This window comes from Lutra lutra, chromosome 3, assembly GCF_902655055.1.
Source record: "Lutra lutra chromosome 3, mLutLut1.2, whole genome shotgun sequence".
Classification (NCBI taxonomy): Eukaryota; Metazoa; Chordata; class Mammalia; order Carnivora; family Mustelidae; genus Lutra; species Lutra lutra.
In genome coordinates this window covers 20,963,884-20,987,416 of record NC_062280.1, presented here as the reverse complement: position 1 = coordinate 20,987,416, position 23,533 = coordinate 20,963,884, and the positions used below count along the sequence as shown (strand labels likewise).

At 35.2% G+C, this 23,533-nt stretch overlaps 1 protein-coding gene across 7 annotated transcripts in view; it reads right to left on the bottom strand.

Moving 5' to 3' along the window:
* The window catches only part of UNC80 (unc-80 homolog, NALCN channel complex subunit), a 239,001-nt gene that overhangs the window by 118,711 nt on the left and 96,757 nt on the right, over positions 1-23,533 (bottom strand). For 4 of the 7 annotated variants that reach the window (XM_047721941.1, XM_047721939.1, XM_047721940.1 and 1 more), the window contains exons 23-25: positions 11,173-11,385; positions 7,719-7,854; positions 4,520-4,653 (exon numbers count right to left, since the gene is read on the bottom strand). In XM_047721941.1, the coding sequence (XP_047577897.1) occupies positions 4,520-4,653; positions 7,719-7,854; positions 11,173-11,385 (483 nt within the window). Of the gene's footprint in view, positions 1-4,519; positions 4,654-7,682; positions 7,855-11,172; positions 11,386-23,533 lie in introns of all 7 variants that reach the window. The other 3 variants (XM_047721936.1, XM_047721937.1, XM_047721938.1) reach the window with 1 other exon arrangement.

The window sequence follows — 23,533 nt, the reverse complement described above, 5'->3', positions numbered from 1 at the left end:
TATTCTAGGAATACAGTTGTTCCCCTGAAATTAATTCCTTTTAGAAAAAAGTAGAAAACCTAAAATACTTTGTATTTTGTTAACCAAACTTAATTATATAAATTTCTTACTTGGGATAAAAACTAACATAACAACTACGATTCTTCTAATGTCTTCTTTTATCTGTTTGTCAAAATCCCATCTCTCTTTCAAAGCTATATTCAAATGTGGCTTCTTCTTTTTTTTTTTTTTAAAGATTTTATTCATTTATTTGACAGAGAGAGAGATCACAAGTAGGCAGAGAGGCAGGCAGAGAGAGAAGGGGAAGCAGGTTCCCTGTCGATCCCAGGCTCCTGAGATCATGACCTGAGGTGAAGGCAGAGGCTTAACCCACTGAGCCACCCAGGCGCCCCCAAATGTGGCTTCTTACAGAAAGATTCTTCAGTTTTTTCCAGCAGCTTCTTTGGTCAACCAGGGCCCTTCTGCCTCCTTCTCAGGGCCACTCTTATATTTCACACCAGGAAGTAATTTTTTAGGTGTTGGTTCTCCTGTTTCAATATATCTATCTCTGTATCACCCCCTCTTCTCTAACTATGATACCACCTTTTGTTCATAGTCTTCCTCCCAATAAATATTCATCAGTTAGTCTTGGTATATGTAAATTGTGTGCTTCTAATTATTTAACTTTAGGAACATTTGGAATCCAGCAATATATTTTTTTATAACCTGATTTGTTTAAGTCCATCAGCATATTTGGTATAGTCCCAGCGCAGTCTTTCACCAAAGGATCCAATATGTTGCTTTCTCTAATGAATGAATGTAGACAACAGACTTCCTCAAGGTTTATTATTGTAGACTCATCTATCCATTGGATGGGAATCACTTGTTTTAATTCAAGTTGTTTGGCCACTGGTTATTGATTTTACTAATTCAGTTGGTAAACATTTGAATAGATCAGCAATTTTATGAACAAAATTATCTCTGTTATTTCTTTATTGTTCTCAAATTTGGAAGTTAATATTAAAAAAAAAAAGATTTGAGGGCGCCTGGGTGGCTCAGTGGGTTAAGCCGCTGCCTTCGGCTCAGGTCATGGTCTCAGGGTCCTGGGATCGAGTCCCGCATCGGGCTCTCTGCTCAGCAGGGAGCCTGCTTCCCTCTCTCTCTCTCTCTGCCTGCCTCTCTGTCTACTTGTGATCTCTCTCTGTCAAATAAATAAATAAAAAATCTTTAAAAAAAAAAAAGATTTGATTATTATGTTATTTTAGATTATAAATCCTGTAAAATGCTTTTTCCTTTTTAAAATACATTATTTATTAGTATGGTTTATGAAAACCTTGAATAAATATATTACCAGAAGCTCTTTAAAAAAAGCACATTATTTAAGTGACATCTAGGGATCTGGGGAAAAAATTTTAGGTTGGTAAAATTATTTTTTTTATCAACTTTTAAAATCTTTCAATATCATTTTGCCTTTTCTTTTACCTCCATCCCCTAACCAATCCAGTGAGTGGCCTCCTGAGATTTCCTGACCCTATCCAAGAAACAACTGTGGTTAAACTAATTAACTTTTGTTTAAATTATTGTATTTTTGGTTCTTTTGCTTTCTCTTCTACATTTTGGTTGTAACTAGGACATTTTCAAACAGAAATTTCACCTGAAAAATCTCATTCGTTTTGGAAAGGGTGTTATGGCAATTTCTGCCAGAAAGACTTTTTCTCTTAATAGAAAGTTTACATCCCTGATTTTCTTCCATCCTCAAACCACAGATTCTAGAATATCTATAGCTTCTACTGTGATTATTTTGTTACCTTATACTTTTATTATTTTGAACATTAGGATAGTTATTATTTTTACTGTTATTAAAAATGTTACTGAACTAAAAAATTGTTTTCAAGATCTGTAGCTACCCTTGCAGGAAGCGTTTTGTTAAAACTTTATAATAGTTCATTTTGATGGTCTTTATGCTTAAATTGTTAGACTCACTGTTTAGTACAATTTCTTATAGAACAACTGCCGCATTTACAGGTTCTGTGTTGGTAAAACAGTTTCATTAAACTCACTGTTTATAGTAGGTTTGAATATAACTCGAGGTGTATGTGTATGGGTTGTTTTTCTTTCCCCATCAACTAAAGTTAGCTTAAACATGAGAAAAAGCTTCCTATTTACTTTATAAAGATCACATCACAATATAATGCATACCTACCCTGGACAATAAAAATCCCAATGTAATGAATGAAGGATCTCTAAGGCCTTGTTAAAGGTGATGCAGCCGTGAACAGTTCCCTCGCCTTGACTGAATGACTGAAGGCTCTGTTTTAGCTTAATTTCTTGCCATTTTCCACTAGTCTGCCTGTTGGTTCTACAGTAATTTTTAGTAATTTTTAAAAGTTTTGATAGATTTTTTAAATGAAATTTACTGTAATAATAAGGGACATTAAAGTCTAGCTTTATGGAATTGAAATGGAGAACAAAGATAACTGAATCAAACTTTAAGACTCTTATTTTTTTTAAATCACAATGGATCAGAATGGTGATCAAATAAAAATCTGAAATATGAAAAGCAGATGAGTGCTTTCATGAAGGTTTCAGTATAATTAGAATGTACAAAATAGCACTAATAGAGATATTATTACAGATCAGTTATTTCATTCCACTTGATTTTAAACACGTGTTGGCCTTGAGCTGATTTTATAGAGTAGTCTCAATATAACAGTAAAGGAAACATTCAGAAAATTAAAAGCCCAGGTTAATAGGAAAATGGAATAAGAACAATAGGAGAAACTTCCCTTTTTCACAGCAAATAATGTAGTTTCACAGTCCAAATTGCAGTATGTTTCTCCTGAAAACATACATTTTACCCACAAATGTTTCCAACTTGAAAATACCCATTTTATGTTTTAGAGTGTGAGGGAACAAGTCTTCCAAATGTTGGTAGAGGTAGAGGCAGTGCTCGGGGATAATAGCACCAATTCTTTTGTCTCTCCCCAGGGACTGAGGTGCGGCTTTGTTCATGCCTATTGTGGTTAAAAAAGCAGGAAGCTGGGGCGCCTGGGTGGCTCAGTGGGTTAAGCCGGATCCCAGGTCCTGGGTTCGAGCCCCGAGTCGGGCTTTCTGCTCAGCGGGAAGCCTGCTTCCTCCTCTCTCTCTCTGCCTGCCTCTCTGCCTACTTGTGATTTCTCTCTGTCAAATAAATAAATAAAATCTTTAAAAAAAAAAAAAGCAGGAAGCTGGTGGACCATTAAAATAGCAAAAATAGGAGTGCACAGACTGTGTAACACTTTTTCTGGTAGAGCAGTCTAAGTCTTGTGTAAGGGGAAAATGAAGAATTTGTCTGGTTTCTCAGCTCTGGCTGGATGTTGTCTGTAAAGGAAGAACCACTGGAAAGTTGGTGCCTCTTAGAGGACTATGGGCCAAGGAAAATCGGCTCTGAGGTGTGTCCGACCCACACACTCTGTGAAGACGCCTGGCCTTTGCAGAGTGTTGGTATACTCTGCTAAACAAATCAGGCCTTGGTGGGTGCAGGAGTATGGGTGTGTGCATGTGTGCGTGTGTGTACGTGGTCTTCTGCCTATTTGTACCTGTACGAAGTATGGCAGGAATAAAAATATACGTTTAGAGATGTATACATGCTAAATACTTAAGTCTTTCTGCTCATAACTTAAATGAGAAAATTCACTGGAAGCACATTTCTATATGGATTTATGAGCTGTTAAATTTTTGTGACAAAAAAATCCTGTCAGTAATTTCTAAAAAATGCTGGCCGTAAAACTCCGCATAGTTTGCAGAGTAAAGGAACCTAAAGGCATATGAGAGAAGATTCACAAGGAAGTAAGCATTGCTAAGAGAGTCACTCAAAATAGAGACCAAAGGATATTGAGGAAGTAGGGCCTATGTACGTCTCCTGTCTCACGTCTCAGAACACCATGAAGCTCTTACTTTTGTAAATTGCCACTTATCGACTGCAACTCCACTGCCTTCTGGAACACATCCTTCTACTTTGGATTAAAATAGAGATCATGTAACACCTGTTAGCTAAATAGCCAATCCTGTATTAGTTAGTTTAAACTGTGCCAGCACCAATCATAATTCTTTTCAAACAAGTTATGTAATCTTATGGTTTTCACCTTTAGAATCCTGCTCACAATTCCAATTTGGAGCACACTCTTCATTTCCATGGACTCTGTGTTTCCCAGATGGCTAGCTCTAAGATCTCTTCTTGGTGCAAATGTTCTTAGACATTTCTAGCATGACTGACAGTGATCAGTCTAATGTTTTACCCAGTGGTGCTATCTTCAGTAATTTTAAGGTCAACTTCAGAGTTGTTATTTTTCTTTGTGAGAGTTGTTTTTGTTTGTTTCTTTGTTTGTTTTTGTAAGAGAAGAAAAGAGATTTTTATATATGAAGATCCTTTGGTTGAATTTTTTAAGTTATATGATACATGTGGCCATTTGGCATTTGAGGGAACTGTGGATACTCAAACCCTCGCCACTTGTCTGGCCTCTCTGAGTAGCCAGATTGTTAACACCCATGCTTTACTTACCACCAGCGGCTCAGTGCGTGGTCTGGGCAAGCAAGAAAAGGTTTCTCGCAGGAAGGTAGTGATCTCCAGGAGAAGCTGGCATGCTGCCATCTTCAAGGCAAAGGGACAGCCACATTTAGAGGGGTTCACAGTACCTATGGAATGAAAGAGTTCCTTCATAAATAAACACACCAATAAAAAAATACAGAGAGGCACAGTTTGATGGACAAAGCTACACATGTCCAAAATGAAATTGTGTATGAGAATGTTACCTATTCATGTTCAATTGACCTATTCCATTTACTGCAATCTGTGCATTACCTATATCTCCCTCTTCCTCCATTTTGTGATTCAATTTAGTGAGTTCCCTGGTATTGAAATATCAATCAGTAAGAACGAAATATTTTCCTTAAGGCTCATAGAGTAACAAAACACAGCTCACCAAGCTAGAAAGCCTCTTAACAGAAACAGAAATGGAAAGCAGTCTTGCAAGATTTTCACATTGCTAATTTAATCAGATGTAGACTATGTACAGGGTGGTGAACTAGCTTTGGCACTACAAAAATCTCACCAGCTCATTCTATGAGAGATATTTTTCTTGAGGGCAGTGATGCCCAGATGTGTTTCTGCAGCATAGATAAGGCATACTTGATCACCTCTATCATACACTTTATACAAGTTAGCCTATCATATTAAAGCATAGCTACACTAGAAGTATGCAAATACTCTGCTTTGCTCTGAAGAATACCAGCCTTTGAGTGAGTAGAATATTGCCTCCATCATAGACCCAGATTTTGCTCTAAAGGCAGATAATGGCCAAGGTGACACCAGAGACTTTTAAAATTCTTAGGATTAGTTCTCAGATACATGTGGTCACTGAGCCTGCAGAAATACACTGATTGCTTATCAGCATTCAGAAAAGAAGACCAAAGCAATATTGAGTTCTGCCTCTCATAAGAGAAAGAATATACTTATCTATTTTGAATCAAGGCATCAAGCAATCACAATATCATTACATATCAATATTCCAGAACATATTTCTAAAATATTTCTTATGTATTAGGCTTTCTTAATTGAATAGGATACCTATATCTATATCTATATCTATATCTATCATCTATATCTATCTCATGGCTTATACTGAGAATGAGTGGAAATTATGTTCTTTCTGAAGATACTTGATTATCATTTCCTCATGAAAACCATTATTTTTTTTCTCCAGGGATAAATCATGGATAGGGACTTTGCCTCTTACTAAGGACCAAAGAGACCAGCTCCTCTGGAATTTCTAGACTGATACTTACTTGAGCCATAATTATTTTTTAAGTGCAAGATGAGCTATGAACTGACAAGAAAGTGGAACTAAGCCAGACATCCCAATCTTATATTCAATGGAGACTGCATAACTCTAGAAATTATCTGGATGTCCAGTAGTTTTTAAACAATAATCTAGGGGGCACCTGGGTGGCTCAGCGGTTAAGCCTCTGCCTTCAGCTCAGGTCATGATCTCAGGGTCCTGGGATCGAGTCCCACATCGGGCTCTCTGCTCTGCAGGGAGCCTGCTTCCTCCTCTCTCTCTTTTTCTCTCTCTCTGCTTGCCTCTCTGCCCACTTGTGATCTCTCTCTGTCAAATAAATAAAATCTTTAAAAAAAAAAAACAATAATCTAACACTAAATATTCAGCATAAGCTTCTGGATTTGTCCCGAGGTTATCATCCACTCTTCTGGTCATTCCTATAAACAATGAACTTGGTTTTAGTCCAGGCATTTTCATAACTATCATCTGAAATATTATTAAAATGAACAAGGATGAGTCCTACATGCTCTCATCAAAAAACTTAAGTACCAGGCATAACGTGTTGGTAAAGGATACTTATGTAGTTTCATGGAAATTAAAGTTCATTTTGGCCCGTGAGAATGTATCCATCTAACACTGCTTTAGCTCCTCTCTGTTCCGAAAGACCCCTAGGACATCCAGGGCAGTTTGGGGATGGCTTCAGTAGGCCTTTACTAGGTTCTGAATTTGCTGGATAGTCCTCAAGTGGTCCTAAGGACCAGACTCAATTCCATTCTCCATTCGACAATTCAGAGGCATTCCAGGATAATCTAGACTTACGAACTTGATGGAATCTTTGGGGGTGAACATTCACTGGTAGCTGAAAGACTGATGTCAGAATGTGGTGTTCTGTCAACAGCTAAGTCAAGAAAATTGGCTCCGATATGATAAAGGCTGAGAAAGGGGAAAAAGATGAAAAAAAAAAAAAAAAACCCTCCAAAAAAAAAAAAATCCTTGGTATAAAAGTGGAAAAGAAGGCAAAAAGTTTTCTTTTATTATTATTTAATTATGCACACTGTTACACCCTAGGCATCCTTTTACATTTTTTGGCTGGAAAGATGAAGTAGGCTTGGCATCACTTAACTAAGAACAGTCTTTAACATAATCAGGGAGTTTGAATTTCAAATCACTACAGAAAGACAAGAGAAAGAGGCCTCACTCTCTTCCTCAGATAATATTACTAATTCCAATACCATGGAGGAACTGTATGGTTCATAAAAGGCAGTGGTACACGTACACAAGATTGTATGGTATAGAACACATGTATGAACAAAATGGTGTTGAAGAGGAATGCACAGGAATCTCTTTGTCTCTACTCTTCTATGGTGGGACAAGCTTCTAATTTTAACAAATAAGTACAGTACAGCAGATACTCACTGTCTAACCACCCGAATTATTTAATATTTTAAGTTCATGTTAAATACAGTAATTATTCTAAGCAATCCACTATTTTAATCATCTGAGAAGCAGTTCACGTTCAAGTCTACTTGGTGTAATTTTTTTTTTTAATTCCCAAGAGTAATGAAAAAATGTAAAACCTGATTAATCCTCTACTGGGTCAGTAATTTACTGTCATATTTTCTCAGAGAGGTCTAAAACTAATTTTTGTATAATAGTATGAGTCACAGACTATAAGGCAATGGAGCTCCGTATCGCCTGTAACTCCTTGTCTCTGTGTATCGTCTTCTCATTCTGGTTCTCATCCTCTCTTTACGTGGCTTTATGCACATGCATTACATCCATGCACAGGGAAGAGGGGGAAAGGTACAGTGGGGAGACATGGGAAGGTGGTAAGAATGTGAAAGAGGAAAGAGGAATATTAAGTGCTCCTAAAGCAGAGATTCTTACAAGCAGGGGTTCTTGTAGTAAAGGGAGTCGCCTTACTGTCATCTAAAAAGTCTTCCTCCTCATCCTCCTTTCTCAGTCTCCTCTTGGTCTCCTCATCATAAATGAGACCCAGCAGGTTGGCAGGGCTCTCACTTTCCCCGTGGCACAGCTCATTCAACCGGACACCAATCGCCTGCCATGGGGAGAAAAAAAACAGCACCAAGTATGTCAGACTGCAAAATAGGCTCCCACATTACAGAGGTAATAAGCAACTGTAATGGGCATGTATAAACACATGAAACCAAGAAACTGATACTTAAACATACAGCAAAAGCCTCCTCTATGTGCTGTGGTGGTATTGCCACCGTGTTTCCCTATGTGGAAACGCAGAGGTGGATGGCATTGATGCCATCTCCATGGTCATTTAAAGACTTGTAGGAACCTGAACAACACCTTTGTGTTCTCATACAAATTTTTTTTTGGAAACTATTTCCACTAACTTGAAGGTCATTTGTTTTATAGGTCTATAAGGGAGTATGCAGATGTTTTTAACAGAGGATTTTGTTGTAGTTAAAAACAAACAAGCAAGACCTCACAGTTCCTCAGAGTGCTTATGATTATGCTGTTTTATGAGGATGTCACTGCCATGCTAATGAGTTGGAGGTTGACATGAATTCTAGTACAGCAGTTTTATTTACATCTGCCATTAGATACACAATTAATGGTTTTTTTTTTTTCCAATAGACTTTGTTCCCTCACTCTATGATACTTTATGTACTAGTAAGAAACACTGACTATTCCTTTGATAAAGTATCCAACATCAACATGGAACCAATACTTGCTATCTGTTCTTCTGAATCGTCATGCACTATTGTCTGATTTACCAAAAGGAATTTTATAGAAAGAGACAAAATATGCCACCTCTTTCTGATTCTTTTATTTTCCAATTATATACTGTGTGCAAGACAGGAAGAGACAAGTGCTTAGGAAGGAGAGTCAAAAGCTAAAATGAGCACTGAACTTGGGGTTTGAGAGCTTGGTTACTCTGTGCATTAGTAAGAACAAGGTTCCAGCTAATTTTCATCTTCATTCCCGTATTACTTCTTTCAAATATTTAAAGAAGTTGCTAGAACTGGGCATGCATGAAATTAGACTTTCTACTGTAAACTGACAAAGATATGTCTTCAAATGAAAACACAATTTGTTTGAATGTCTTGGCTCTCTGGAAGCAAAAAGTTCTCCTTAAACTCTGGAATTAAGTGGCAAGTAATAAAAACTCTATCAAAGAGAAAGAAAGCAGTGTAAAAAGATACCATGACTTCCCAAAAATTCAACCACTAACCTGAGGAGTTTTAAGCAAGTGAAACAAAACATAAAAACAAAAACTACTACTTCAACAAAAAAACCTTGTCCTGATGCTATTATTTTGGAGATCTTCTCTAAAGAAGGAGATCTGCAATTAGGAGTCTGGAGTGGAGCCAATAAACTTAATAGTGAGATTCAAAGGGGAAAAAAAATCTGCATCAATCATTCCAGGATATTGACACTAAGCAATTTAAGTTAAATCCACAGTTCATAAAACTTAAAGGGTTGCTCAGAAAATGAACTAGTCTGGGATAATACTAAATGTCTGAATAATAAGTTAGAGCTCTATGTCTCTTCCAAGGCTAAAAAAAAAAAAAATGGCTTGAGGATAAGTTTGTTCCTTTCTTCATTCATCAAATCTTTATTAAGTGAAGTCATGTGTTAGGTATTAAATAAAACAGAGTTGAATAAGTTGTTACAGTACATCAATATTTTTGCTTCCTGTGCCCTAGTAGATTATAAACCTTCATTTAGAAGGATCACTGTTTGGCAACTGGGAAGGTTAGAGAGGTTGAAAGTCTTGCTCAAGGTGGCTCAGCAAACTGTGATCTGAGATTTGAAAGCAGCGTGTCTGTGTTTTGTTCTTCCCCTCAAGGAGCTTACAGTCTCTTGGGGGAGGCAACAACACATCAAATTAACACATTAAATATTAAAAGAGATGAAAAGCACTCTTAATAGTTCAGAAGATGGACAGATTAGATTCAGTTCAGGAAATCAGAGAGTGTCTCTTTGCAGTAGATTTTGAAGAATTGGCTAAGGGCTAATGGAGCTAATGGCTAACTTTGGCTAATGGAGAAGGGGAGAAGTGAACACTCCAGATGGAGAGTTCCAAAAGATCCATCAAGGAAGTGCACTGACATGTTCAGAGACTGACAAGTATGCCACTTGGTGGAAGCACAATTTTGTGACAGGAAATCAAGTGCCCGAAGGCTGACGAGGTAGACTGGGACTAGATCTCACAGTTCTTGAAGCTGAACTTCATTTCGTATTCTAAAGAAGGATGAAAGGTAATGTGTGCATGAGGGAGAACACTTACTCATTCAAGAGACTCCGTGTTAACTGCCTAGAAATGCACGAACCATGTAACCTTTCAAAAATGAATGTAATAACTTATTATCATTGAATACCTCTTAGACACAAAGGATTGAGATTAATGGTCTTTTAGATATATTAGCTCATTTGACTTCATCATCCATAAGCTTGGTATGTTTTGAATACTAAGAGAGAGCAGTGATGCCAGACTAAGCAATTTGGGTTTTATCCCAAGGGATAAGGAGAGCCACTGAAGCATTATAAGTGGGTAAGAAACACCATCTGATTTGCATTTTAGTCTAATCACTGTGAGCGCAGCTTGGAGAATGAATTAGAGGGGGCAAATCTGGAAGCCAGAAGATAAGTATGAACGTTCTGCTTTTAGATGGGCTCTGCCATATGGAGATAATTTCACTGACAGTGTGTAGGATGGGTCAGATGAGGGCAGACTGTGGGAAGGAGACTAAATAGGAAAATATCTTAGTCATCCAGATGAGAAGGAATAAAAATATGACCTAATAGGACCTTCGTAACATAGAAGAGGTGGAATCAGTAAGGGAAGGAAGGTTGGAATATGTTCAAAGCCTATCATCTTTGAGAATGCTGGTACCATTTGTAAGAATAGAAAGTTCGGGAAGGCTTGCAGATGGGGGTGTATTTATATGGGAAGAAGAGTTTTGCTTTGGTCAGATCGTGTTTCAGGGTATTAAGTGAATACCTCTGGAGTGCAGTTGGCAGTGTTGGTCTGAATGGTGCTATTGATAGAGAAGTCTGTGCCACTGGAATACATGTTACAGTTGAAAACACAGGAATAAATGTAGTCCTGGAGGAGGTTATGCACAAAAAAATTATAACAAATTCTGGGAATGTCGACATTTATGGGGGGGGTCGCGAGGAGACAGAGGACCAAGGAAAGAGAGGAGATAATGTGTCTAACTTCATAGATTTACTGGGAAGATAAAATGAATTAACGTTTATTTTCCTTTAAGATATTTTGTTCAGTGCCTGGTACATAACAGGCACTTAATAAATTGTCTCCCCAACAACATAAACACAGGACTTTTTCACTTGACTCAAGTACCCCAACGTTTAGATAAGAAAATCAAAAGCTCACGTCTCCCCATTGGTAGAAGAGCTTGGCAGCATTCCACTGCAGCTTCTGGTTCCGTTTGTTGCCCACGATGGGAGAGCGGCCCCTGGAAAGGCCTTTCTTGGTGATATTCACATGATGCCCTTTCATCCACTCTGGCCAGTTGCCACGGTTACAGCGGTGAACAAACCGGGCACATTCCAGGAACAGAGCTGCTCTGGCTACCACCGGAGCTTCCTGAGGATGGTTGTTAAGGAAAGAATGATGTGGGGTTAATGAAAAATAGGCTGACCTTCATGGAATTACTACGTACTCTTAGTTTCTCTTATTCTCCATATCTTGATTTAGGTTAGCAATATTTCCCAGGGTAGTAGTATCACGGTTAATGGTAGTGGGAATTCTGGAAAATGAATCCTTAAAGGCAAATTAGGATACTGAAGAATTAGATATTTTAAGTAGATTTCTGTGTTTAGTTTCCCCCCTTTTGAAGAATCTCAAGTAATTTCATGACTCTATCTTTGCATAGTTAAGAGGCAGCTGGGATTTGAATGTGAGAGCAAGATAATTTTCAAAGAATTTTTCAATATGAAACTGTTCTTAAACCTAAAATTTTAACCTGAAGCAAACAAATATTCAATTTCTAGAATTAGTCTTATGTTAATCAAGGGAGTCAATAGTGTTTTTGTTCCAAGAATAAGCTGTTATTTATGACCATCCACATGTTCCAAAGAAGTACTCTTTCTGTTTCTGTTGTTTCTGCACATTTTGGCTAGTAAGAAAAGGAAGTACTTATTAGAGTTTGTTGAGTTAGTCTTTTTTCTCCTTTGTCGTGAATAACAGATCAATTTCTGTTTAAATAGGCATGGTTTCAATTGAAAATGTTTGACAAAGAGGAAATTATTTAATTGATAAATGCATTTATCAATTAAAAATATTTCTTCAGCAAAATAGAAATATGCTTCCATCTTGTCATGTCAAGATGATGTCATGTCAAGATTTTTATTTGAAAAAAAAAATAAAAGAAACAACTTTTAGTTGATACCCAGAAACTGGTAAGTATCAGCTACCTACTGAAGTGTTTACAAGCTAAATAGATAAACAAATTAGGGAAGGAGCATGAAGTTTCCCTGGAAGGTCAACAGGTCACAAAAAAATACACACATCAATAAATAATGTGTATTTTAACTTGTGCCTGTTTTAAAAAATACATCACACCATTAGACATCACCTCAGAGTTATACAATAATCATATGTTGATTAGTAATCACAGGTTTTCAAATTGAAACACTTTCCATAATTTCAAACAACAATATTTTTAATGCCTTGATCTACAATGTTAAACTAGGGGCTAATGTATAGAGAATATCAATTACATGCCAGTTAGTTTTTATGAGTTGTAATTCTTAATTATAATAACAAATCTCTGGTCTAGAAATAATATTCTCATTTTATGTTTTTAAAAAATGAGATATAATTTTTCTACCATCATACAGTGGGGAAGAGGTGACTGGAGGATTCAATACCAGGTCTCTCTAATGCCCAAATCTATGCTAGTTCCTATTCAGTTTCTGTATTGTCTTAATATACATCTAAATCTTGGCAAAAGAGGATTTCTAGAAGGCATGTAGAAAGTTGTTGTTTAAAAATGGGGCATTAATGTCATGTAATGTTACTATATGATCACATCATTTTCCTATTTAAAATTTATTATAGGGTCCATCCACATCAATAATAACATGGATAAAGATACTCAGCCTTTGTTATCTGATTCATCTCCCTTTCTATCCCTCTATCAAGTACTTATGATCTAATTACATCAAACTGGTTATAGTCACCCAAATACGACATCTTACAACTTTTCATATGTTCTTTCCATCATTTGTGGGAGATGTTAAACCCCTTTCCCATATGGCAAACTTCCACTTTTAGGAATAAGATACCTCCTCTAAGAAGCCTTTTTTAATCTCTTTTCTCTCAGGCAGAGTTGATTATTTCATACTTTGAGTACCACAGTATCTCAAGCACACTGAGTGATTCAAGTAAGTTAGCCCTTTAAGCATTTTCTCATTGTCCACAACTTAAAGGAAGCCATCAAGAATTCCAATGAGATATATTTATGTAGGAACTTAACTTCACAAAACATATAATGTATTGCTACTATATACAAAGTTAACCTATGTGAAAAGGCAGAATACAAGATGAATGCTAATGGTGAGAACCTATCTTTCATAAAAATGGACACTAATGATGAGAATCTATCATCCACTGCATGGTGCTAAGATTTGGAAGCAGGTCACGGGAATAGAAAGACTTGGACTGCGGAGGGTAAAATAACTTCTGCATCAAACCTATCAATACTGTGGTACCCTAACATACAGATTAAATGTCTACACTCTTCTCCTGAATTAAATATTTATTTTATTAAACATTTCAGATATGCTAATATGTGTCTGGAAAATGTTTGAACATCTGTCTCTGAAAACATATGGCAGTCTGGAGGGCAAGGTGAGCAATGGGAATTTATTCTTAGCCCATCACATTTTGACACATTCCCAATACAAAGCAAGGGGATTCATTGCTTAATGTCAGGACAACAGAATTACTGCTGAGGTAGCATTATGTCATAGACTCTGGCTCCCACAAGATTATCAAGGGCAAAACTTAACCCACTCAAATGTATGGGGCAGAGGATCTTTTTATTACCATTAACTTTAGATGACACCTAGAAAACTAACAATAGATGAATGAGAAATCCAAATTGTGCTTTGTGAGTTTTCCTATGGAGATTGGTTAGTCTTCTTCAGAAAAAATTAAAAAAAATGGTTTTAGTTGCTTAGGAAGGTCAGGGCATTTTGAATGAAAAGCAATTTTGATTTTCTGTTCTTAAAGGCAAGTTATAATAAAACTCAGATATTACACCAGTTACTGACCCTAGGAAATCCTAAAGTTTGGAAATGGAATTGAGATCAATATGAAAATAATTCCCATTAACTGAGGCAGCACAATCTTAAAGGGAGGGGTGAATATTATCTGCTGAATTTGATCCATGTAAATTGTAAAACCAGGTAACTTTTGGAAATGTCGCTCTTTGCATTAAGGGACATAGAGTAACTCAAATATTGCCTTATAATCATAGTCCTCATGAACCTGGTAGATGAAAACAGGCTTGAAACCCTATAGTCAAGATGGCACTGAATACTAGTACTTTCTGGGGGGCATTACAGTTTATTTTACTGTACAGACAGTGGAGGGAGTTGTTGAGGACTCTACAAAACCAAGAACTCTACTGTACATCCTCGTAGAAGACACTTAGCAGTAAGTACAGACATCACACTGTGTATGAAGAGCATTCGAGGCATTCTAGCGTAGATTTGGCTATGGGGAACTATTTCCTTTATAAATTCCTTTCAAAGTATAGTTTAGAAAGTATTGATTCTTACGGGCAGTATTATTGAATACCTTGGACAACAGATTCTTCCTGGACATAAAGAAGAGTCAATTTTTCCTCTTTTGATGGAGCTTACCTCTTATAACTCAGCACAATCTGAAGAAGCAGCAAAAAATGGAGACATGACAGAATGGATAAGGATGGATTCACATCACAGAGAAAAACAGCACAAATGGAGAAAAATGAATCAGAAGAACGCTGCATGGATGAAAAGAACCACAGAGTATCAGAGCATAGTCAAAAGCGAACATCTAAATAAAATTTGATACTATTGGTATACCATAGAGAATTTTTACTAGTGGTCCTGAAGGAAAAGTAGGCATATTTAAATTTTTTTCTTATTAGCATGTCTGTAAGATCACCATTTTATGTTCCATAATGCTCTGTGAGGCTTCAATTCAGTTATAACACAACTTCACAGTTTTAGACAAGCAAGAATCAATTTTAACTGGGATGATTTGATTGACCTAAAATTTGAGGTTAAATCATATGGAATTTGGAAACTTGAAGGTCAAAAATAGTTGAATACTAACAATTTCATATGGTTTGCTCTTACATAAGGTCTTCTCTATAATGCCTACAGAGCTGTTCAGTTAAAGTTACAAAATGTCCTAAGAATGTCATTACACAGCATGGTTTTCTCTAACATTCTACAGCGAGAAAACTTCAAGTGCTGGCTACTTTTCCTTGACTTTCTTTGTCACTTTTTCCTGCATTTTATCAGATCATTATGTATATTGAATGCTTCCTTTATGAAAGTGAAGAAGAGAATTGGAACACTAATTCAAACAGCTGTGCTTTATTTTGCCTGGGGACTTAGAAAAATATTGTTACCAAGATACGATGGTTAATTGAAGGTTATAATTATAATATATTCCTTTCCCTGAAGGACTATATCTAAACTTATTATGTGAGAAGAAGCCCTGATTCTGAAAACTCATATAAAAACACTGGACAGGAACTAACTATTTTAAAAGACTGAATATTTTATGTTAGCCCCTGGGGAATTACATAATATTTTTATTGCCTTACCATAAAATCTAAAGCTCTTACTGGTGCAGGATACCTACTTATTTAAAACTAGTGGGACTAGGCAGTTATTATGGATCCTAGTATACACTGGAAGCTCATTTGCTAGAGGGCATGTGCCTGTGAGTCAGTATTTATTACTTAGCCTGTATTGAATTCTCTGCCTGACTGAGATCGTTAAGTAACTAACGGGCTGCCTCTGCCCTTGCTCATTCCCACAGTAGCTGCAGGCAACTGAAATCATTCAGTTGTCAGGCTATAGGCAGGCATTATTTTTTAGGACATGGTCTAGATGGCTTGCTGTTTTAACAGTTACACAGATCACATTAATATTTTGGGTAAATATTATAAAAACTAAATGAAGTCCTCTGCTTCTGACAATATGATGGATTAGGTGTAAAGCCAAACTTCCTTTGGTTTAGACATCTAAAAATTCTGGATAAAATATCCCCTCACTTCTTCATCTTGTTTTTGCTTTTGTTTCTAACATGAGATAATAGACTACTGGAGAGAAGAAACTACAAGAAAGTGTAATTCTGGGTGGAGAAGAGAGACAGGTGTGAGCTAGCATGAGAATAATTACCGTGAGGGTTTCTATTGACTATGGAGAGGCCAAACTATGTTTTGATGGGCCATGAGTTCAATGTCTGGGTCCAAGCAGAGGGGGAGTTCAGTTCATTCACCCCTATATAAAGTCCAGATCCCAGGTGGGAGTCACCTTCAATGGATGAATAGGAAAACGATCTACCCACAGAAGTAGGCTTACCTGACTAGGTTTGGTTCTGGGTAAAACAGAAGTTAAAAAAAAAAATTCTTTCATAAGAACTCTTAGTCAAAATCTCACATTCTTGTATAAGTTTGGACTAGACTGGACACTATTTCCATGCTCCTTGATCACCAAAAAAAGTATAAGAAATGGTCTTAGGTTTCCAGATACCTGAGAAGGGAAATGGAAATCCTCTCTGGAGGAATACTTTAAAGTAGTACTTCTCAAATCTCCAAACTTGAATGTGCATTAGAGTCACTTTTGAATATAGAAAAAAATATTTCTTTTTTTGTTCTCACTACAGAGATTCTGATTCAGTAGATCTTTTGAGGGTCTGAAAATGTGCATTTCAAACATGCTCACAGATGATGATGATATTGCTGGTCCACTAAATAACACTGCTTTTAACACAGATCTTAAGGAATTCCCACTGATAAAGTTCTGAGAAGTTAAGTTCACATAAAAAATACATTTAAAAAATTCACCATGAGTAAAAGAAGAAACAAAAAGTATAGAATCAAACCCACAAAAAGAGCAATTATTGTAATTCTAGTTTATCGAGTACATTTAAAGATTAATGTGAAAAAAAGATTAATGTGGATATTGTATGAATAATCTAAGTATGATGAATTACGTTATCAAAATTGAGCAGGCACTTTTAAAACAAGAATCAAATAAAATTCTACAAGTAAAAAGTAGTACTTGAAATTTCAAACACAGTGTATAGATTAAAACACAGAATAATGGTGCATAAGCACTGAATTTTGGAACACTGGAAAAAATAAAATAAAATTAAAAAAAAAACACAGATTAAATCACCTTTTTCCCCCTCAACTTCAGCACTATTGAACATTTGAGCCAAGATAATTCCCTTTTTATGAAGGGTGCACTATGTATTATGAGATGTTTATTAGCATTTTTGATATCTACTCAGGAGATTCTAGTAGCAATCATCAGGCTGTGACAATGAAAAATTCCTCCAGACATTGTCAAATGTCCCTCAGTAAGCAAAATTACTCATAGTTAAGGACTGTGGGATTAGACAAAGTGAAATGGAAGAGATATCTCAGAAACTCAGGATATAGACTGAAAGAAACAAATTAAAATATGAAAGAGAAGTTATCAAAAACAGAGGATAAACTGATAATACCTATCATATACCTTTTCAATTTAAAAAAATATTTTATTTATTTATTTGACAGACAGAGATCACAAGTAGGCAGAGAGGCAGGCAGAGAGAGAGAGGGGGAAGCAGGCTCCCTGCTGAGCAGAGAGCCCGATGCAGGGCTCCATCCCAGGAGCCTGGGATCATGACCTGAGCTGAAGGCAGAGGCTTTAACCCACTGAGCCACCCAGGGGCCCCATACCTTTTCAATTTATAGAAGTAAGGATTAGATAAAATGTGAAAGACATAATCTTGGAAGAGATAATAGTTAAAATATTTCCAGAATAGACGTAATATGTCAATTACGTGATTAAGGAATTTATGAACCTCAACTAGGAAAAATATGTTAGAAAAATCTCAGTGAAACTGCAAAATGTCAAAAGTAAAGAGAAGATATCAAAGGCAATTGGGGGGGTGGCAGATTATATTATGTATATTCCTATACATAATACAATGTCAATTAAGCCAGAAGAGAATGGGATAATACCTTTGAAGTACAGAAAGAAAATTTTAGCCTATAGTTATAATTCCACCAAAAGTATCTTTCAAGAATGAAACCAAAGTAAAGACATTTTCAAGTAAATTTTAGCTGAGAGAACTACTTCCAAATGATCATCACTAAAGAAACTTCTAAAAGGTCTCCTTCAAAAGGGTGGATCTTAGGAGGAATGTATGAGATGGAAGGAGAAATGGTGAGCAGAGAATATGCTAAGCTTTTGGGTAAATTTAAAAATAATTTTCCTCAAATTCAACAAAAATAATGTTTACTTTGTCAGTGTTAAAACAAAAACAACATAGAACTAAATCTCAAACAATAGTTGGGGTTAAAATCTTCTACAGTATTTTATTGTTTGAGATAAGGATAAATATATTAATTTTAGACTTCATTTAAATTTAAGTACGTAATTTAAAAATATTAAAAGAGAATGATTTGTAAGCTAGTGAAGAAAAATAAATAAAACAAAGCTAAACCAAATCAATAGAAATAAAACTAAATCCAACACAATCTAAAAAAGGACATGGAATAGAAACAAGAATAGGCACACAATGAAATAATGAAAAAAAGTGATAAATAAGCAAAAAAAAAAAAAAAAAGGAAGTGAATCTATATCAGCAATCACAATCTGTGCAAATGTACTAAATTTCCCAGAGGAAAAAGTTGTTAAAGTGGTATACAAAATTCAAATATCTGTTTTTTATGAAAGATATACCTAAAACACAAAGATGTAGAAAAATTGAAAATAAAAGATTAGCAAAAAAAGACATACCAAGCAAATGTTAAACCTAATAAAGTGGTTTCAGCTATATTAGTATCAGAGAAAAATCTATCTTAAAGTAAAAAGCATTACTAGAAATAATCTGGGTCATCAGATAATAATAAAATGTTCATAGCACCAGATATCTGTCACACTTCTAAACTGCTGCTAAATAAATAAAAATGGTCAGAACTACAAGTATAAATGTGATAAAATTTGCCATCAGAGTGAAGATTTAAACACAACTTAGTATTCAACAGATAAAGCAGTAAGAAGTAAATAAGAATGGAGATTTTAAATACAAAATGCAGTACCCAATTATTGGAGACTACACATTCTTTTTAACCACAAAGGGGACATTTATGAAAATTGATAATGTTCTAGTTCATAAAACAAGTCTAAATTAATTCCAAAGAATCAGTAAAAATAGAGTAACAAATCAGTAACAAATAGGTGCCTAACAAAAACTTGGAATTTATAAATTGAAACACACACATATACAAGTAATTAACCTATGGGTCAAAAAGAAATCATTAAGGAAATTAAAAATTATTTTTAAATAAATTAACAAAATAAAAAATACAGTTTATCAGAATTTACAGTATGTAGTTAAAGCAGTTTTTAGAGGGAAATTAATAGCTAAATGCCAATTTTGAAAAGAAAATATAAAATTACAAGATAAGCAATGAACCAATAAGCTAAAGAATAAACCAATGAATTCAAAGTAAGAGAAGAAAATAAAAATAAGAACAGAAATTAATGAATTTGAGAATGAAGATAAAATAGACTCAACAAGGTCATGAAAAAAGACTAATAAAATTGATAAATTTCTGGCAAGCCTAAAAAGAAAAAACTCTCACAATTCGAGGAATAAAAACAGATAAAATAGCTACAGATACTGCCAAAATTAAGAACTAAGAAGAAAATGTTATGATAAATTTTTTGCCAACAAACATGAAAATGTAGGTGAAGTTGACAAATTATTAAAAAAATTAAAATTACTTATGCTAACTAAAAAACTAGAACTTTTGACTAATCAATTCAGAACTGAATTTCAATTATCTCTAAATTTATCAATGGACTCAATATAATTCCAAGAAAAAAATTAAAAGATTTTCATGAAACCTGAAAACCTAATTATAAAATTTGCCTGGAAGAGCAAAGAGCCATGAATAGCTTGGGTGATGCTAGAAGTTCTAGCTATTAAACAGAGTAGTTTAACTCCGTGTAGAAGGGGAATGGAACAGGAAACAAAACAAAACAAAAAAACCCCTCAGAATTACACTAATGCATGTATGGAAACCTGACACATGATTAAGATAATACAATGAGGGGCGCCTGGGTGGCTCAGTGGGTTAAGCCGCTACCTTCGGCTCAGGTCATGATCTCAGAGTCCTGGGATCGAGTCCCGCGTCGGGCTCTCTGCTCAGCAGGGAGCCTGCTTCCTCCTCTCTCTCTCTCTGCCTGCCTCTCTGCCTACTTGTGATCTCTGTCTGTCAAGTAAATGGGTGAAATCTTTAAAAAAAAAAAAAAAAAGATAATACAATGAATTCTAAACAATGAATGAAATGAATTATCTACACATGAGAGAATAAAGTATGAACTAGTAATATATTATGCTAAGATCACTATTTTCTATGTGGGGAAAAAAACGAAAGAAAATTTCTTACAGCAATCACATACTAAGTTCTAGTTAAAGACTTCAGTATGAAATGTAAATTAAAACTTTTAGAAGAAAACATAAGAATATATTTATTACCTAAGGATTTCTTTAAAAAGTTGTTAAAAAAAAAAGCTAGACATAAAGAAAATCTTAATGAGTCAAACTAAAATTTTCTCTTCACTAAGATTTAGTATAAAGAATAAAATAAAAATAAGCCAGAAAGTGGGAAATAATACCACATAAAAACAGAAAATGGATTCTTACTGACAATATCTATACTCTCTTTTAAAATTATCAATACAAAGTTAGATAATCCTCCAATAAAAAAATAAACAAAAGGCATTACGGGATCTTTTCCCAAAGTGAAACATGAAAGGTAAATAGACCCATGAGAAGACATTTCAGACTTGAGGTTGAAATATAAAGTGTTTTTACTTTAATTCACCAGATTGTTAAAAATTAAAATGTTGGATAATACAAACACTGATAAGAACACAGAGCAATAGGAGTTTTTATTACAGCGTTGGTGCCAATAATTGTTGCAACTATTAGGAAACACACTGTGGCATCATAGAATAATATTATGATTCACTAATTCCACCCCTAGGTGTATTTAGAAAACTGTGAATCAAGGCCCATATGCAGTAATACTCATGAAGGCATTGTACAAAATAGCCAAAATTTGGAGAAAATAAAAACGTCCACCTAACAGAATGGATATATAAACCGTGACATAATCAAAAACAAATATCATTCATTAGTGAAAATCAATGCATTAATGCTAAAAGTATCAACAAAGATGAACTCAAACTTAATGTGGTCCAAAAATAGGATAGCATGATTTAACGTAAATGAATTTCAAAACCAGGCAAACAAAGCAAAAAGAAACAATATATTTCATAGGGACAAAAGCTCATGTGGTAAAATAAAGCACAAGAAAGATTAAAACAAAGTTCAAGAGAGCGGTGTCTTGTAGGGAGTAGGGGATGTGTGGTTAGGGAAGGGAATTCAGGGGACTTTAAAGAAAGTGGAAATGTCCTATTCTCTATGGTAGTGGTGGATATGTGATAATTGTTTCCCCTTAAACTCGATGTATTTATGAAATACATTACTTTCCTGCTACATTTCATAGTTAGGACCTTTTTTTTTTTTTTTTTAAAGATTTTATTTATTTATCAGAGAGAGAGAGCACAAGCAGGGGGAGCAGCAGGCAGAAGGAGAAGTAGGCTCCCTGCTGAGAAAAGAACCCAACACAGGACTTGATCCCAGGACTTTGGGATTGTGACCTGAGCTTAAAGGCAGATGCCCAAACGACTGAGCTACCCAGACATCCCTATAGTTAGGATCTTTAAAAAAAAAAAATCAATAATATAGAAATACCACTAGCATCAAGTGAATAATTTGATGATTTAGTTTTGGTTATTATTGAATTATATCAACCTTTCTCATGATTCAAAAGAGAACACAATATGATTTTGCTTTGATAGTTCCTCTTATGCAGATATTCCTATTTTCTTGAAAGAGCTAATCTGCATTGATAACCAAGTGGACTTGTGATAGTAAGACCCTATAACGGATTAAATTTGATGCAGTGAACCTGAAAGTATGAATCTACCTATGGTAACCAATGTTTCATTTTCACCAGGAGACTTTCAGTTTATGTCTGTTTAACTGGTGTAATTATTGATAGCATCCCTTTTCACTCTCCAAAGTGTCCCAGTTTGCAGAAAAATTATATAATCTTTCCTAAAGCTATCAATTTATGAGGCTATGTAACTTACCATGAATTAGATTTTTTTCCACCCACAGACTAGAGAGAACTCTACAGTATCATTGACTTTCTTGATTTCGTGGAATTGTTCTTAACACAAACTGACATTATTATTAGTGTTATTCATGTAAATAAATTAGAAGTCATTATATCTACACACGTTATATATTAATTCGAATAAAAGGGGATAGAATATTTCACCCGAGATACATAGAGAACAGACAGAAGTGCCTTTTGCTTGAATTGTTTAATTTTTCTATTTTTGTGTTTGTAGATTACATAAACCTAGAGACAAAATGAGTTTTTTCTAAAACATGTCTTTTCCAAAATGCCTTGCACTTGTGTCTATTAAATTGTACTAAAGAGAAAGAGTGAGAGGAAGAGCTGCGCCGGACTTAAAATTAAACCAATTATCCCTAAGGTAAGTAGTCATAGCAACAGTGACAAGAAAATTGTTTAAAACAAAACCTGCAGACCGGCAGGACTTTGAACGTTGACATTTCTAGTACTTCTTCCATTTAACAATACTTTTTAATTCTGAAGAAAATCGCAAACTTGAAAAAGTCACATTTATATTCTATGATTAAGGCAATAAGACAATAAAAGCTGATCTGAAATAAAATTATGTCATAATGCAGAAATTGCATTTAAAAATAAATGCAACACCCAACAAAAGAACACATTAAAGGAGAGACGGGAGAAAGAGGCGTAAGGGAATGCGATAGTGAAGGAGCACATTTATTTTTCCCTCCTCTCCGAAATCCCACCCGATGAAAGGCAGAATCTATAAGGATGCCTACATCAGCATCTAGATCACATCTGTGTATCTATCCATCCATATCACTTGTATTTATACCTACCTTTCTCTACATTTCTGCATTCGTATTTTTATTTGATAGAGATATAGATAGCTCTACTTATATTTACACATACACATATATGCCAAAAACCACAAATGCATTGTAAAACATAAAACATATTTTTAACAGTGAGACATTTCTGAAAACCAGGAAGCAGATGAAATCAGATAATTAAGCGAAGCCAAATACAGAGGAAACAAAAACCAAAAATATATTCAATGGAAGACATTTATGACCGTTAGAGTAATCTGGAAACAGTCTCAACCCAGATGAACAAGTATGAAGAACTGTGGTGGTTGTACCTGTGCAAAGGACAGTAAATACAGAATGTACTGATTCAAGCACACAGGACATGCAGATCTCTCGGTATCTTTGTCAGAATTCATCAGTGACTTCAGTTCCTTCCCTTTTCCATATTTGAGAAAAT